This window comes from Patella vulgata, chromosome 6 (genome assembly GCF_932274485.2).
Source record: "Patella vulgata chromosome 6, xgPatVulg1.2, whole genome shotgun sequence".
Lineage (NCBI taxonomy): Eukaryota > Metazoa > Mollusca > Gastropoda > Patellidae > Patella > Patella vulgata.
The window spans coordinates 49,364,765-49,383,628 of record NC_065884.2 but is presented as its reverse complement, the minus strand read 5'-3'; the positions used below and the strand labels follow the sequence as shown (position 1 = coordinate 49,383,628).

General features: G+C 37.5%; 1 protein-coding gene across 1 annotated transcript in view; it reads left to right on the top strand.

Annotated features, from left to right (window-relative positions):
• The first annotated feature begins 1,036 nt into the window (after positions 1-1,036).
• The window catches only part of LOC126823884 (uncharacterized), a 51,303-nt gene continuing 33,475 nt past the window's right edge, over positions 1,037-18,864 (top strand). The window contains exons 1-3 of the mRNA XM_050552932.2: positions 1,037-1,399; positions 1,700-1,922; positions 5,921-6,019. Coding sequence (XP_050408889.2) covers positions 6,007-6,019 — 13 coding nt within the window. The 5' untranslated portion in view covers positions 1,037-1,399; positions 1,700-1,922; positions 5,921-6,006. The remainder of the gene's footprint in view (positions 1,400-1,699; positions 1,923-5,920; positions 6,020-18,864) is intronic.

Here is an 18,864-nt window from a genome sequence, read left to right as displayed (position 1 = left end):
CCAATAATTTTTTCAGGAGGGGCTTTGCCAGGTTTCTGTTAAGGAAATTTGACAGTTGGCACTGCATGATGCCATCATCGTCTCCAAATTACGTAGGCATACATACACACTAAGCTTTTTAAAAAGAGAAATCCAACTATTATGAATTAGTAGGATCACATTGTGATTCGATTCCATATGTCTATATCATTATCTCGCGCTTTGAATGCCCATCCATCCCTGATGATAAAGGATAAAGCACCACACGACCGTGACACTTTTCTCATAAACGTGCCCCGCCTACATTAGCCCAGTCGGAGCAGGGCAGTAGGACGTTGAACCCCATTTCAATTCATTTCATAAAAGTGTTGTTTTACAATATTTATTTTATGTAGCAGGCGCCCCCCTCCCCGACGGATATCCGCCCGTGAACTCTTGTAGTCGGTATAACTGTCTTGAATCTTGAATCAATTCTCCGAGTACATTCCTGAAGAAACAAATTCTGCACTATTCGGAAATACGATCTGCAAGTACTTCATTCAGATTACTAATCTGGATCCACAATAACTGCTTAGAACTAAGTACATATATGATATACTCCTCAGCGCCTGGGAGATCCCCCTTAGGATGTTATCTCGTCACTGGGGCCTGGCAGCTAGGCTGCCTCGAAGCCCGGCGACCTCATGATCCGTCACTGCACACACATAGATAAGAAAAAGGTTGGTCTTTTTCGAATTAAAAAGGCATTACCTTATTCAAGAAGAAATTAAATGTTATTTGGTTTGCACAATATATCCAAAACAACCCTAGATTGGCTTAGTTATCGACAATCTAAGCACTAAACTCTTTGAAAACCACCATGCGAGTTTATGAGCGTTTTGATACTAAACATAAAATTAATGTTTTTGGTCTCGACTTTAAAGGGAGTTATCCCCCTTTTATTCAAATTGCAATAATTATATTCGAATTTGAGAAAAGCGCAGATGCCATTGTTGCTGCAACAATGGCATCTGCGCTTTTCTCAAATTCGAATATATGGATTTTTTCGTTATTTGCAGCATATAACATGGGCGTGATCCCAGTAAGCTGGCGAGTACAGATACTAATGCGCAAATTGATTGGATATTTTGCGGCACTTCTTACTATCATCATTTTTTTATTATTCCGTACAGAAAAGGATAATGTTGTGGACACAATCTGCGGAGCTTTCACATTGTCAAGGGGGGCTGGGATGGGGTAAATAATTCATAAACAGAAGTCTTATGGAATTTTCACAGGTTTATCAGTAATATCTGTGCAATGAAACTGATGTCAGAAGATTTTAGTCAGTTTACAGTGTTCGTTGATTCAAGGCTGGGGCGGTTCAGATTGGAGTTCGGGTATAGAGTGGCCGTGTTATGTGTGCGCTTTAGATTATAAGGTATGTCATTGTGGTTTAGATCATAAGGTGTGTTATTGAGCTTTTGACTAGAAGGTGTGTCTTTGCGTGAAGTGCTTGTCGTGGCTTAGATCCCAGGCTTGTGCGTAAAAAGTGGGTTTCTCTCCCCCCCACCCCTAGGAAAGAATAATGTGTTTGAAGTCAATAAGTGAGATGTGTCGATGTTTTCTGATTTTAGTGAGAAGCCCATCTGATGATGATACCCCGTCGTATATTTAACCGTATTCTAATATTACCTATCCATTATTAATACAATATACACTATATATATAATTCATAAAGGTAATGAGTACCGTGAGAGCTGTATCTACATATTATATTGATATTGTTGGCGACAACAGATGTTCGCTGTAAACTCCTAGCGGTCGATACACAGACCTGATCTTCGCACAGGCGACACGAACAGGACAACAGGCCATATGGGACTGTTTACATAGCTTCGCTTTGATTTCTGGTCCATAATAGTTAGGAATTATTGAATTGGAAATGACCCGTAAAACATACGGTAAGTCCCACTTCAGTCAATTAAATATGGGTAAAAGTGACCGGAAGTCGGCTTCACTTTTGGTCGATGGTGATGATCAGGTGTATGAAATTGTATTGATAACGGGATTGTTATTAAACTGGGTGTGTTCTGAATCACCGAGAAAACTATATAGTTCATTAATCATATCCTTAACAGCTGTAATTTTAACCCAATTACCGTAGCAATCTTTTATACTTTGAACTCATTACCCGCTCACATTGTTTTTTTTACTGGTATTGATTTGGCCAATCTCAATCTCTTACAAAACGCCACAGCTAAGATAACTGTAGATCCCCCCCCCCCCCCCCAATAAAAAAGAGATAGAAATGGGGTTTAACGTCCACTCGACAAAAACTAGATAATTTCTAGACTATCACATGGTTCAATTTTATTTCAACAATCGGTTTTCGCGTAGGGGACTTTAGCAGTGGGGGGGGGGGGTAACTGGAGGACTCGGAAAAAACCCAACGAGATTGGACAGGTGACCCTACTCCTTGTCACGTACAACCGAGGAATCGAAACCGCGCCAGTTGACTCAATGACAGACCGTATTATACAGCGGGCACGAGCTAACCATAGAAAAAGTCCCTGCATTACTATGTTTTTATTAAGTATAGAATCCCTTTAATCACTTGATTTGGGTTCTTATTAACACTAAAACAAACTACAAAAGGGTATCGTTGTTTTTCTCATACCATCACACCACTATTAACCTCTCCGTGAAACGTTGCAATGTTATCATTTCTATACGCAATTGAATTCGTCGCTTCAAACACCATTTGTTGTTCCAGGTTAGCAAGCGATCAAGCGATAAAGCCAAAGTTATAATAAAACAGGTCGTATTGGCAAAACCCGCGATATCAAAGAACAATCACGATATAAAAGTAATCAGTGATACCATACTCATTAAATATTGATAATTGAGTTTTTACCTTAATATTGCACGTAAAGAGGACACGAGTTTGATTTCAAATGTATGTTATTCTATACAACCTGGAGCTAACACATTTATCTTTGAAAATCAAGTTACATGTAATAACAAAGTATTGACATGTGAGTATCGAAATGTAGACAAATGTCATTTAGAGCAGCTTCCTTTAAGGTTATAGCGAAATGTAGGAGAATGTCATTAAGAGCCGCTTAAAGCGAAATCTAGAAGAGTGTCATTGGGAGCAGCCCTCTTTGAGGTTTAGCGAAAAGTAGGAGAATGTCATTAAGAGCAGCGTATATCGAAATCTAGAAGAGTGTCATTGGGAGCAGCTCTCTTTAAGGTTATAGCGAAAAGTAGGAGAATGTCATTAAGAGCAGCTTATAGCGAAATCTAGAAGAGTGTCATTGAGAGCAGCTCTCTTTAAGGTTATAGCGAATGTAGGAGAATGTCATTAAGAGCAGCTTATAGCGAAATGTAGGAGAGTGTCATTGAGAGCAGCTTACTATAAGGTTATAGCGAAATGTCATTAAGGGCATCTTACTTTAAGGTTATAGTGATATGGAGCCATTTTTCAGAGACATTTGAACAAGTGAAATAGTGTGGAAAGTGTCCAGATTTATTAACCTATCTAGATGAATACATTTATAACTGCCAAATCTGTAAAATAAACATGCAGTTTTCCCAAAATGTGCAGTGAAAAACTTGAGATGTGCAGTGATCAACTTGAAATGTGTAGTGATCAACTTGAAATGAACTTTAAAATGTACAGTGATCAACTTGAAATGGACTTTGTAATGAACTCTAATAAAATGTACAGTGATCAGCGAAACCGTCATTTTTTGGAAACTCTCATTTCGGTAGAATTGTTGGGTGTTTGTACCATTACGCTAATTTGCCGCTATTAAGATCTACAAACAAAAATTACATCTCCCCACCCAACGCACAATGTGACTACACGCTGTCTTCTGTATTTGTTTAATTACCTATATTAGCCAAGTGCTGTTTGTATATACTCCGTATATTAGAATTGCATATTACTGCATACATGTAAGTAATATGAATATTTAGGGTTGTTATTCATGGCTCCTGTATACTGAAAACGAATGGCGGACATGCGGTAAGGAAATCAGTGCCGGACTGGGCCCACCTGTCCACCTGTCTGTGACAGGTGGGCCTAAGCTCATTAAAATAAAAGTGGGCCTAAGCCTATAAAGAAAAAAGAAAAAAGAGAAAGAAAAAAGAAAAGAGAAAGAAAGGAGAGGGGGGGGGAGAAAAGAAGGAAGGAGAGGACAGGACACAGGACAGGAGAAAGAAAAGATAGGAAAAAAATGACTGACAAACAACACAAAAAAAGAAGCATACTAGAATTCTCAAATTTATCTAATGATAGTGCTCTTAGGTCATTCTGTTATCTAATTGTATCAGGAAATCAAAAATTTGCCTTCTTCTGCTTTGGTCTGAAATGCTTGGAAAATGGGTTTGTGGTTGTCAATTTTCAAAATTTTCCCGTGGGGAGAACCCACCCAGACCCCTCTCGGACGCTCGCGCGCCTATGGCGTGGGCCTTGGTCAATGACCTGACGACAGGCGGGCATTTGGAACACCAGTCCGGCACTGAAGGAAATCAACAACGAAAACCGAATAGTTTTACTGGAATCTCCCTCCAAAAAAACATCGATATAGGAAAAGAATATTTTGTTAAACCGTGCTTGCGTCGTACAATATATGTGACTCCAGTTAAATTTATCAGAATAGATGGTTAACAAGGAAATATAAGAATGATTTTGAACACGCGTCTCCGAATTGGTTATAATTCAAAGACAGTTGTTGCAAGATGTCTTTGACTGAAACCAGAACTTAATACACGCAAATGAATACATATGTCCACGTGTGTGATTCGTGTGGATCTATTCCATTGTGTAAACAATCTAATACGTCTATGATGTAAACTGGAAACTTAAAAAACAGCCGTATATGACTGGATTATTTTTGTACAGATAATCCTACTTAACTGATTGTCGGCAAAAAACAATACTGTTAGGCTTGACTTTAGCTGGTTATATACCAAATAAACAGGGATAGCCGATTGACTTAATTAGAAGTCGGGACATTTCTCGAGACATTAAACTTATGTTTACAATTTGTCCTCGGGCTGTACTAGATCAGTGACCAAAGTGAGTTACTCGTGTAAGGTGAAGGTAATAGCGCGTGGATCTTCCGGCGATCTATCATGTTTTATACGCTTTTGCATATCGCTAGAAAGGTTGGAACTTCATTTTAAAAAAAGGAAAGTGATTTCGAATAGTGCAGACTTTGAAAATAGACATAATATTTGATAGAAAATGTGAATCTGTCTCGTACAGTCTTAACAATGAAATCAGATCGGATAAAAACTGAAGACTTGTTTGTGAAATTATAACGGAATTTAGAAGAAATCGGTTTATAACGTTACCTTGCGTTACATTAATTGTTAAACATTACGGTGTTCCGAAAATAGGATTATACACTTAGTGTGGTTCTAACAATCTTAAATAATATTATGTCTTAACACCTTTAATGGTTCTAGCGAATCGACGCAACAATAAACCCGTAACAATCTAAATGCATTCTTCTGAAAGAAAATATATTACTATCGCGTGAATCAAGGTTCTCTCTATTGTGGCTGCCATCAACAGTACTGGCGGCTTCATTCAAAACTATTCAATATTACCCATACTTTTAATATCGGAGAGGTTGTTTTTAATAGTTATTTCCTTTTATTTGTTATTGCCAGTTGTTATTTGATAAACCATGTGCTGCTAATCCGCTGATATGAGAATAATACTTGGGGTGAATTAATAACGATTCCCAAGTCTACAAAAACTCGGATATCCAGTGTTTCTGAGGAATTTTTCTCTGCTGCTAACAGAGTATTGTAATATTGTTTTCGTGGAAACCAACAGTTGTTTGTTTCCGTTTTCATTGGAAGCTGTAAAATTATTAGTTATAGTGTTTTAAGATTCGGATAAAGCATCTGGAACTATTTGACCATTTCTTCATTTCTTCAGATTAGATATGGTGAGGTGATCTGTTATATAAATGGGTGGTTGTCTTGCACGTTCATCTTTTACAGTAAATAAGCAGACGACAGACAATGACTGTATCAGGTAAGTTAATTTATGTTCACATGTATTTAGCTAACCCTAAAATAGAGTTTAACGTTCTAGTTTTTCAGCACCAATTGGGCTAATGAATACAGGCTTATTTCATGCAGTGTGCTTGTTTAAACATCATGTTATTTCGAGTACAATATTATACAATATTGATATATTATAATGGATATGAAATCAGTCCGCAGTTTATTTAAATTAAGCTTCATGCATATAATTTAAACCTTTCAATACAAAAGTACCAGTATTTACAAATTTTAAACAAATAGCTTGTATAGCTTATAATTACATAATATAGAATAAAGCAGAAATGTGCTATGAGGGAAATTCCACCAACACGCCATGGAATTCCAAAATCAATGGTTCTTTTACGTACACGGGACCTGGGTTTATAGTACTATCCAAACAACTAGACACTGTTTCTGGTCAGACCTTTATTCCTGTGCCACTGAAAAGTAGAGCCCAGGCTAGGAACTTTCTCGGCCAACACTGGGATCGAATCCGGGACGTCATGTTTATTTAGCAATCACCTTACCCACTGAGCCACCCTGACTCCTAAGCCAACGATGTTAGTTCTGGTGGTAGAGATCATGCTTTATTATGGTGCTAGATGTTAAGTTTTTCAGTTTAGCGAGTGAAATATTTAAGATGTTAGTAAATGGAATATAAAACCCTAGACAAAGTCGTATTATTTTACATGTTACAAAATATCTAATTAACTACCGGAAATTGATAATACACGCTCCTTAGAGAACGGCTATTAGGAACTGGCGAAGTGAAGGAATTGCTGTCATTTGAAATCCAAATAAAGTGGTGAACGACTTATTTCATTTGATTCACAATTGTGATTGATGTGCTTTTCCCCTTTCGGGATTGTAATGTACTCAAATTGCAACAGTAAACAGAGATTTTTCTTGTCTTTGTTCTTGTCTTTACCCATGGGATAGAAACGTGGTGCCATCTTAATATAGTAATCACTAGTTTCTATAACAATGGCCAGAAACCAAGATTCTCCAGCATTGACATAATGGATATAAGGTTGTAATTAGGGCTAAGATTCAGTAATTGCTCCATAATATATTAAGCGGGAAGATGTCGAAGTGGCCGACATCCAGGGGCCTGTTTCACGAAATTTTAACTAAGATAAAATCCAAATTTTATTAATTTGATTGGATGATATTAGATTGATTTTAGTGCTTAGCCAATCAAAATTGAAGTATCTACTAAAATTTAGATTAAGATTTCGAGAAACAGGGCCCAGGGCGACCTAGTTTCAGACGCACCATAAACATGGGCAGTTTCCTGCATGACAATATGTAATAAAGCAGGTCAATAGTCTTTAAGTGGCATTTGGTGATTGAGAAACACATTAACACAATTATTGTGTTTGATAACTTAGCCACCGTGGTTCCCGAAACCAAAACATTTTCCTCGATTGAATATACCATCGAAATACACGTACATATGGCTAATATATAGACATATAGTTTCAAGTAATGACGGGTCGTACACGAGGTAGCACACGCTTTACCTGGTTTAATAAAATCATTTAAAAACAAACAGCCTTTTCTAAGAAGAATTGTGATCATTCGACTAATCCTTTCAGTATTTATTTTAAGCTATTGCTCGACTTTTGTGCACTATAATTATAATTTTTTTTATTAATTCGTTTGCTTAAAGCAGCAGTAGGTAAAATTAGATAAAGAGTTGAGATGGTCGATTGTCATTGCTACCATTGTTAGGATAATAAACTAAGGCTCGATGATCCATTTTTACAGTAACCGGTAACCGCATCGACCACAAAAAATATTTAATTCTACTTATATCGCAGCCATCCGGTGACATTGAGGATTAATTATGGCTAATAGGAATCCCAATTTGAACAGTTTATAATCTCATCCGAAAACGGGAATAGCTAAATTGTTCATTTTTATGATATTGCTTTAAAATTTCCAACCCAATAACACCACCCCTTTAAGTATTTTTCTCGCTGTGTTATTGGTCTATCTATTTTCCCATGAGAAGAGATTTGAAGACATTTATAAATCGGAGCCAAGGGAATGAAAACAGTAACTTGGACTATTTACCCAAGCCTTAGTACAGGTATGTGATTGCCCATTTTGGCCAGTCGTGGTTTGAGTAGGTGACGAATTTCTTACACAGGTGTCGACTAGATCAAAGACAAGTTATATCCAAAACACATATTGACAAGTTGACCACTTAGTTCTTCTAAAAGATTGTTTATTTCTTATTTAGAGAATTATGACTAAAACCCGTCAAGTTGACCTTGTTATCAACTCATTTTGAGCAAAGTTCGTTAGTATTATTAGACCTATGTTATGTATTTTATATCTTAACGTTTTTAACTTGTGGGAACCATGGTGGCTCATTGAGTAAGACGTTGGTTCGCTTACCTGGAGGTGGGTGGGGGTGGGGTGCACACTGTTATGTCCGTTTTCATTCGTCTAGTCGGAGCAGAACAGTAGGATCTTAAATCCTATTTCATATTTCATTTACCATTGAAAACTTACAGTGTATATCGACTCATCATGATTTAAAATTAAGAGACACGCTTGACAAGGGGAAGCCTATAGTAGCTCGGCTGGGACGAAAAACCGAATTCCCGTGTACTCGTACACATTGGCGTGCACGTAAAAGAACCATTGACAGTTGGAATTCGATATAAGAGTAGGCCGTAGCGCAGCTGTGTAGTTATCTCAATATCGGCTCTATTGGCCAGAAAAAAATTTAATGTAAACAAATAAAGAATTCATTAAACTTCACTTTCATCGATACTTATACTTATTACACAAATTAAAGAGGCCTGTAGTCATTTTTGAAATGAAATGAAATGAAATGGGGTTTAACGTCCTACTGTTTTGCACCTATACTGGGCTAATGAAGACGGGCATACGCCATACAGTGTGCTATGACGGAAATTTTGCCCGGGCAGCGGCACTATCGCCTACTTTTATATCGAATTCCAACTGCCAGGGGATCTTTTACGTGCATTCCAATATATACACGGGACCTCGGTTTTTCGTCTCATCCGAAGGACTAGACAGCTGTCCTTGTCAGGCCCTCCGTCCTGCATCACTGACAAGGGGAAACCACGCTGGAAAATCTGTATGAACTTTCTCGGCCAATGCAAGATCGAACACCCGACCAACAGGCTAGCGAGCCAGCGTCTTACCCACTTAGCCACGTGATTAGTAAATGTATGTAGCCGGCAAACGAATTAGTAGACCAATGAAAACAATCACATAAGAGCGTAAATGCCCGTCAATGGTTAATGAATTAGTAATATGCCTTACCAATGTGACACACTGATAGTATGTATACTATTTCCGAAACACCTCGTGACACTTGTCACCTGTCAGTTGGTAATTTATGTGGCAGATTCGTATAGTTAATAGCTTCAGTTTTATGTTGAATTTTGTTATGTGTTCTGTTTTACAAACGGTAACCTTTGACATCCGGTAAAAGACATGTCAAAACTAAGCAATCAGTCTTTATTCTTGTTTGAAAAATATGGAACGGATTTAATAAGGGGTAGACTTCCTTGGTAATGCAGCGAAAATGTTAGAATGTGAACTGCCTGCACGATAACCAATTCATAAAAACTGGTTCGAATATAGGCCTATCACTGAAGCAAGGAACAGCAGCTAGTCGTTCGGATGGTAGGAAAACCCGAGTTCCCGTGTACATATTGACGTGCACGTTAAAGAACACTTGGCAGTTGGGATTTGAAATAAGTGTAGGTCGTAAAACCGTTGCCCGGGCAAAATTAATTTCGCATATTACACCGTATAGCTTATGTTATTGACAAAAGGGGGCGATAATTTTACACCAACCATAAGATAAATGACAGTTACACGCGCCTGAGCGTTTTGACCATGATTAACACATACATGTATATAAGTACATATTCCTGATAAGTAATTTAATGCTTTATGTCCCTAAACGATTATAAAATCAATGAACCAGCATTACTATCTAGTGTTATGTATTGCTGTGGTTAATGCAAATAGTTTACAAAGTTGATTTAGTTCCACTTTGTGGGTTCCATTTAGGTTTATGGTAACTACGATATCAATCCCATGGATCGTTACATGAACCTTATAACCCACACCATGGTGAACATTTCTGCACCCAATGGGTTAACGAAGACTGGCATACACCATGAAGTATGCTATGAGAGGAATTCAAGATGTCAAGGTCCCTTCCGAAGGAACTCACAGGGGAAAGCAAAAATCGGGATCGTTAACGGACCTCCAGGTTAGTGAGCCAGCGCCTTTATCAATGAGCTACCGTAACTCCCCACATCATGGTTAAAATACGTTAGATATAAAGCCTGACAGGACGTACCATGTTCTATTATATATGTCCGGCGTGGTTCCCCCTTGTCAGTGATGCAGGACGGAGGGCCTGACAAGGACAGCTGTCTAGTCGTTCGGATGGGACGAAAAACCGAGGTCCCGTGTACATTTTGGCGTGCACGTAAAAGATACCTTGGCAGTTGGAATTCGATATAAGAGTAGGCCGTAGCACCGCTGCCCGGCCAAAATTTCCCTCATAGCACACTGTATGGCGTATGCCCGTCTTCATTAGCCCAGTTTAGGAGCAGAACATATGAAATATTCGGAAACAAATATAATCTCACTGTCACATGGTTAAAAATCTATTAAAAAAAATCTAATAGACATATGAAACAATCCAAACCTTGAACGTCATTTTCTCAGTTTCAAGTTTATGTTGGTTATCATGTTTATATGTGCAGCCACAGATTGATCGATAAATCGAGGAATTGGTAATCGGACAGTTCATTAACACCATTAATTAGCTTGTTATAGCAGTAGGCGTTCATCAAACTGAAGGATTTCGCGTACGCGGTTAGTTTTGCATGAAAACTAATAAGATTTTTACGGCTAAAAATCAAAAGAAAATATTCAAATTTTGCCAATAATTCCATAAACAACCGAGTCCTTAATTATGTCATCGGAATATTTCAGTTCTAACTATCTATAATAATAATGTCATTAACTCTATTCTAAAATGTATGTATATAGATTATACATAATGGTATTAGGACCCTTTGTATATTTATGTTCAACTATCGCGTATATATTGATTTACATTAGGTAATCTTTGTTTATAGGTATCTCATAATGTCAGATTATATGTAAATTTGTTGCACGATGTTTTGTACAATAGCTGGCATATAGAAACACCTGTATATTAAACATGTTGTGTAGAATTAATCTTATTAACCCCACTATGTAAACTATACAATCTAACACAAATAAACCTTTCTGTCCACCGGGTATATATGTAATGGGATGGAATATTATTGGAATTAACGTTTACTAAGTAACAATATTCTTTATCACGACAACTAAATTGGAAAGTGAAGCAGCATTTTTCTACACGGAACCAAATAGAACATGTAGTACTATCGATCCTGTACCACACCTCTCAAAATCCTTGTTTTCTATATGGACTCAACTATGGACTTCACGTTGTGTTCTTTTAATACTAAAACTCTGGAAAAACGTGTTGTTTGAAATACGTGTTTATATAGCAGTACTAATACAAAAATTACAACAGCCATGATATTACATACTATATAAGCATAACTCTAACCGTCAGCAATGACGCTTAATAATGTCTACACAAGGTTGCTCGCTCGAGTTAACTGATCATGATTCGAGAAGCAAATTTAAGATCTCCCCGCTGTGTTGGAATGATGTCTGACAAAACCACGCACGCTACTTACCAATTATCCGATAGGTCAAATTGCATGGAATCTGTCTTAGTATCCTTATAGGGAAACTGCACAAAATATACTCATATTCGTAGAACTAGATATGTGACATCATGTCTAGTAAATTTCCAATTTGTTACTCTTCATAACATCATGTTGTAAACGTCTTGTTGGTAGATATAGTTTTAAAAACAAGTTGTTGATTAGTTATAGGAATATCTAGAATACCAGAGGGCTATTATCATATCAATATTAGCCCGCGGCTCGCCATGTTACGTTAAACATAATATGGTTAATTTGTTTGATAATATGTTGATGTACATGTACAAAGATTACTGCACCATGTGAACTGTGGCGTTGTGAAATATCAGCCCCGGGGCTGAATATTTATTCCCAGAAACGGGATTGAAGAACATAAATTAAATGAAATGAAATGGGGTTTAGCGTATTAAGGATTCTATTACGTGCACGCCAATGTATGCACGGGACCTAGCTCGGTCTTTCGTCCCATCCGAACGACTATACGTTTTTTCTTGGCAGTCCATATGTCCTGCACCACATACAAGGAGGAAACCACACCGGAAAATCGAGCACGGGACCTCCTGGTTAGCAAGTCAACGTCTTACTCGCTGAGCCACCGCTGCTCCCGAGTTGGAGCACATGCATAAGCCTATAAACCCCCTCTCCATTTATATTGCATAATGGGACATAACAGTATCCCTTTAAGAATGTTAGTCTGACAGCTGACAAGTCTCTAATTTTACAAACAATTAGTTTGTACATTAAAATAGAAAATAAATATATATCCTTGATTTATAGTCTTCGATTGTAACACAGCCAGGCACAACCAGAGAATTCCATGATATATATAAAACATCCGGGCATATGTAAACATGTCAATTTGACTAACATATTTTTTAAAACTAAATCTAAAAACAAAAACAAACTTTTTACATAGCAAAAAATGGTTGATTGAATGGAACAGTGGAGTTCGTAGTTGTCTTAATAAAACATCAGTATCTTTTTAAAACCTATTGTCAATACAGAGACACCGTGGTATGTCTGCTCAATGTTATTAGTACGGCGATTATAAACAAACTGTACAATTTGTAGCACCTACCGTTATATACATATGTGTAACCTATTTGAAATAAGGCTTCTGGCAAAGTACATAATAGCCGGGGCTTACGTTAGAGTCTGACGCATTTGTTCTATAAAATTTAATGAACTGACTTGGGTTATTTATTTGAAAGACTAAATCGTATTGAGCGCAAGCTGTATTGGTAATGGATTATATTTCGACAGGCTTGGGTAGAAGGTAAATCAAATTCCATAATTATTTTTTAATTCTATTTTTGAACAGTGATTAGCCAGGCAACTTCTCTGATCGTAATTTGGTGGATTTTGAATCCTTTACATACCTCGTGAACATTGAACCTCTAAAATGAATAGGTGACCAAAATGGTTCAGTTCTGTTCAGATTTGATGAAATGAATATTTGTCAACATTCAGTACCCTCGGCAGACGATATAAACGGGACATGACCAAAACAAGCCATATCAACACCACCTATAATCTACGCTAAAATGTTTTGGTGGGCCTCTTTTCAATTCAATTCAAATCAAGGCGGGATATTATCCACTGTTGATGTTTTTATTTTGTTTTCTTAATTAAATGTTAAAAATCAACCTGAGTACATTTCCACGTCGATTAAGCCGTTATTGACCTTGTCTTATAAATAGAAATAAAGATCAGCGTCTTTAAATTGTTCAGTTGTGATATCAAATTAAAATCAGGTGTAAATCACGCCTCGTTGCTACATCTGACATGGACGTTCAGATCACGTGAATTGATTGACTAATCAAATTGTCTGCGTTAGTATGCCGACCTGCGTATTATAGTGAATTGTGGGGAAATCTAAATGGAAATGATTCAGGATGGTTGAGAGAGAGAGAGAGAGAGAGAAATGGGGTTTAACGTCCACTCGACAAAACTAGGTCATTTCTGGACTAACATATGGTTTAATTGTATTTCAATAATTTGCTTGCGTGTAAGGGGTCTTTAGCAGTGGGAGGAAATCGGAGGACCCACGAGGTTGGACAGGCGACCCTACTCCTTGTCACGTAAAACCGAGGATTCGAAACCACGCCAGTTGACTCAATGACAGGCCTTATGATACAGCGCGCACATGCTAACCATTCGCCCCCCCCCCCCCTTGTGGTTTGGAAATCAGGAAATATATTAATACGTCGAATAATAATGGCGATGAAGCAACTGCTCCAATTCCACGTTTACATTTTCGTTCTTAAATGAGACATCTAGATCTCAACCTCAGATCAGTTGAATCTAAATAATGTATTTAATTGACATTCGATGTCAGGTGTTTGTTAAGCTGTTCTATATCAAGATGTAATTATGATAGGTCATTAATGAGTTATATAAAATACATATTGATTAGGCGTGTCTCTTAATTTTAAATCATAATGAGTATGAAATATATCCTCAATCGATATACTGTAAGTTTTCAATGGTAAATGAAATATGAAGTGAAACAAAATAAGATTTAAGGTCCTACTGTTCTCCTCCGACTAGATTAATGAAGACGGACATGTACGCCTTAATAGTTTGGTATGTATGAGGGACACTTTGCCCCGAGAGTCACGCTGCGACCTACTCTTATATTGAATTCCAACTGCCAAGGGCTCTTTTACGTGCACGCCGACGCGTACACGGGACCTCGGGTTTTCGTACCCTCCGAACGACAATATGTTGTCCCTTGCCAGGCCCTCTGGCCTGCATCACTGACAAGGGGGAGTTACGCCAGAAAAAAACAATGAACTTTCTCGGCGAACACCGGGATTGAACACGAGACCCCTAGGTTAGCGAGCCAACGTCTTACTCACTGAGCCACCGCTGCTCCCGGATTTTAGCTTTTGTTAAAAGATAAGGATCTAGGAAAAATTTGTGCTATTACAGATTATTGTGTTTACTGGGTTTTTTTTAGCCTAACTTTGTTTTGAGCGTTTGTATATTTAATATATTTCTACGCTACCCATCGATTGTGGGTCGATGATCCATTAGACATCAACACAAACTAGATCATTTCAGGACTGACATATATCTTTGACAGCCGACCATATGAAAGCACAGGGTCGAACCCCTGTCCCTAGAAAGTGTCACGGTGTCCTCAGGTATCCATACCCGTTCTCAGTGCGAGAAGGCCTTTTTATATGGAACGTGTCTGTTTCCACTTCCCTTTCTTTTGTTTATACAAAAATAAAAATACTACCCGATCTGCCTGTCTCTAGGCCATTAGGGTATATTTAATTAATGGATTATGGGCGGGAAAATCGCGTGTTAAACAAGTTTAACTTTACCTTAATTAAACACCATTCACATATCAGTGGGGTGGTGTAGGTCGATTTTCGCCGTGTAGACAATTAAGTTTTGGATACATAAATCAGTCAGGAGATCATTTAGTTAATTTTGCAATCTAGAAAGCCCGGCAATAGTCTATCATTATTTTAAGGGATCTGAAAGAGTTCTGAGTTGATCAAGACAATGAGGTTAGTTTTTACATTGATAAAATGTTACGCTATGGTAATACTTTTCCATAAATTACTTATCTCCTTTTATCGAACCATGATTTCTTTTTATCGAAATATTATTTCTTTTTATCGAAATATTATTTCTTTTTATGAAAATATTATTTCTTTTTATCGAAATATTATTTCATTTAATCGAAAATTTTTCGAAATATTTCTTTTTATCGAAAATTTTTCGAAATATTTCTTTTTATCGAAAATTTTTCGAAATATTTCTTTTTATCGAAAATTATTTCTTTTTTTTTTAAATATTTTTTTTTTCTTTTTATCGAAAAATTATCTTCATTTATGAAAATACGATTTTCTTTTATCAAAGCATACGGAAGCGTATAGGGGTCATGCAAAGTTTTGTAGAAGGTCTCGAGATCCTGCGATCCTGTGATACTTTCTCGAAATCCCGTGATCATCTGGTAATTTTCTCGAGATCTCAATTTAATGTTCTCGAAATCCCCTGAAAATTTTCCTGAGATATTGACATCCTGTGTAAATTTTCTCGAGAATTCGAGTTAATGTTCTCGAGATATTGACATCCTATGTAAATTTTCTCGAGATCCCGAGTTAATATGAAACCATAGTGTCTCCACGTTTGAAGCAACCATTGGTCCAATACTTCGCACAAAATTTGATAAAAATAAAATACTCTAATATTTGTTACAAAGGAAAACTGCTAACTATAATGAAAGAATAAACGGACAATCGATAGGGCACCCATGATTAAAATCGATAGGGTTCATCGTCTTATGACCCCAATACTTCACACCAAATATGAAATTCAAAACCCTACCACGTTAGCTTTAATGTGTGACGCTTTGAATTATAGACATGCTTGTTAATTTTATTTCAGTTCAACGTGTGGGCGACGTATAATTGAAAATGTCATTTTTTGCATGGTTTTCAGATCATATTTTGTTTTAGAATAAAGCTAGACACAGAGTTTATTGTCCTGTGGCACAAATGCTTCGGAGCAGATTTTAAATCAAAAATCTTGAAAAACTCTGGGCTCTAACGCGTTTACAAGGTTTACCGGAAAATAGGAATAACGCCATAACAAAACGCCAGAGAGCGCTGCAAATCAATAGGGCCCATTGTTCCGCCGAAAATAAATAGGGTTCTTCTGCTTATGACACTAATGATTCAAAAGAAATTTGAACGATAGCCACGCAAACTGTGGAGATACGCCCACGCAGCATCTATGCCTCAACAGCAGATTATTCGAAAGCAAAATTTGGTTGTTTAATGAATTGAATAAGGATCTAGCATTCTTCAAGAAATCTAATCTCTATCGTGTTCAGTGCTTGTTATATCGCTGGGACAGAAAACCTTATATTCCTGAAAACTAACAGGCGTCATCCTTGTCGCGGAACATTGAATTTCGAAAATCCGTTAAAAAACAAAGTTTTCAAAGAATGGAGAGTATAACTCCGGAACGTAAGGCCGCTAACCATTGAATATCAATAAAGTTCATGATTCCAAAGCTTCACACAAAATTGTAAAAGTGAACCTTCTATGGCGTGAACAAGGCTTTCGGGGGGCGGGCGGGGAGGGGGGATATATTAAGGAACAGAAGGTCACCGAATGCTGAATATCGATAGGGTTCGTCCTCTCATCGTCACATAATTGAGAGAAATAAGGCCAAAGTTTGCGGAGTACTGAAAATCGAAAGGTCCCAGTGCTTCACACCACATTTAAAAAACAAAAACAGTAGCCTCTATTGCGTTAACAAGTTTTTTTCGGATAAGGGGGATAACTCCCGAACGATAAGGTGCGCTAGAAGCTAGAAGCGGCAGGGGCCGTCCTCTCATGGCCCCAATCCCCAATGCCTTGCACTGAAATGTAAGCTCTATAGTGCTATTAAGGTTTTCGGGAAAGTGTGTGTGTGGGGGGGGGGGGTAAACTCCGAAACGACAGGTTGTGGGGCGCTGAGAAACTACGTGTTCACATAAAAATACCCAAGATCTCGAGGAAATTTACACAGGATGGCAAGATCCCGAGAACATTAACTCGAATTCTCGTGATCGTTAACACAGGATGGGAGATTCTAGAGAAAATTATTAGGGGATTTCGAGAACATTAAATTGAGATCTCGAGAAAGTATCACAGGATCGCAGGATCTCGAGGTCTTCTACAAAATTTTGCATGACCCCTATACGCTTCCGTAAAAGCATGATTTAATTTTTTTTAAATGGTTATCCATTTTAATAAATAGTTATTCATGTTAACAAAATATTCATGTTAACAAAATATTCATGTTAACAAAATATTCATTTTAGAAAATATTCATTCATTTTAACAAAATAGATATTTATTTTAGCAAAATATTTATTCAGTTTAGCACGATAGATTAATTTTACCTTCAGTGAAACTTTTTTCGAAATTATTTTATTTAATTGTAACCGAATAATTATTAAAGGGACATTAAGTCTATGTAAACCAGAATAATTGTCATGAATCAACAGCTGATCATATTAACTTTAGCCGCGTGTTAAATTAGAAAGCTAACAGTTTAAGCCCCGGTAATTGCAATATGTTTAAATAATGCCCTTTCTTTATCTATACTAATATTTGTGACTGTCGTATGTCTGTCTGTCTCTGTCTGCCCGTTCAGGGTTGGCGGTTTCACTAAGGCAGTCCCGAGCCTGAAATTTGGTGGATAGGGTTAGTTCGGACCGGAGAGTAACATAGGACTGGTGGCGATGGACTTCCGATTTCGGAACTTGCTACTTCCATTTCATGACTATACCCGTGCCACGTCGGATCAACCGCTAGTCTCTCTATAATATTATATTAAACTGTAAACAAACCCCATTTTAGTAGCCTACCAATCTAAACATTGGCGCTTTCAATGTTTGTATCGGAGAAATTTGAAAGTTTGTAAGATTCAATAAGCTTGTAGATCACCGTAGTATAGTATGTTTTAACTTTGTGCAAAGACTAGACGTGGTTGCATTTTTATAAATAATGAACATTATTGATAATTTAAGCTTTCCTTGTCAACCCAGGAGGTACCAAAAACCACTACTGCCAATATCGATAGGCCAAAGTAATAACAGATGTTAAACAATTATTACCTCAGCTCTATCGATTGCCACTAGCAGCAGACATAATGTTCTGGAAGAAAATGAACTATATCCTCTCCTTTCCTCGGCACTATGCTGCCTTCCTAATAAAACGATTGACTTTATAGGGATTTATGGTTGCACACCGGGTCTCGTCGTACTATCGCTTCGTCAAATTTATGCTAATTTTATTTCTACTTTCAAGTTCATCGATCCGTGTTTTAATGGACCATGGCCGTCAAGGAAGCCTACAATCGGCAGTTATGTTGCGCGAGAGAGAGAGAGAGAGAGAGAGAGGGGGGGGGGGGTCTTTTAGCAGTGGGAGGAAACCGTAAGCCCCGGAAAAAACCCACGAGGTTGGACAGGCAACTCTACTCCTTGTCACGTACAACCAAGGAATCAAAACCACGTCAGTTG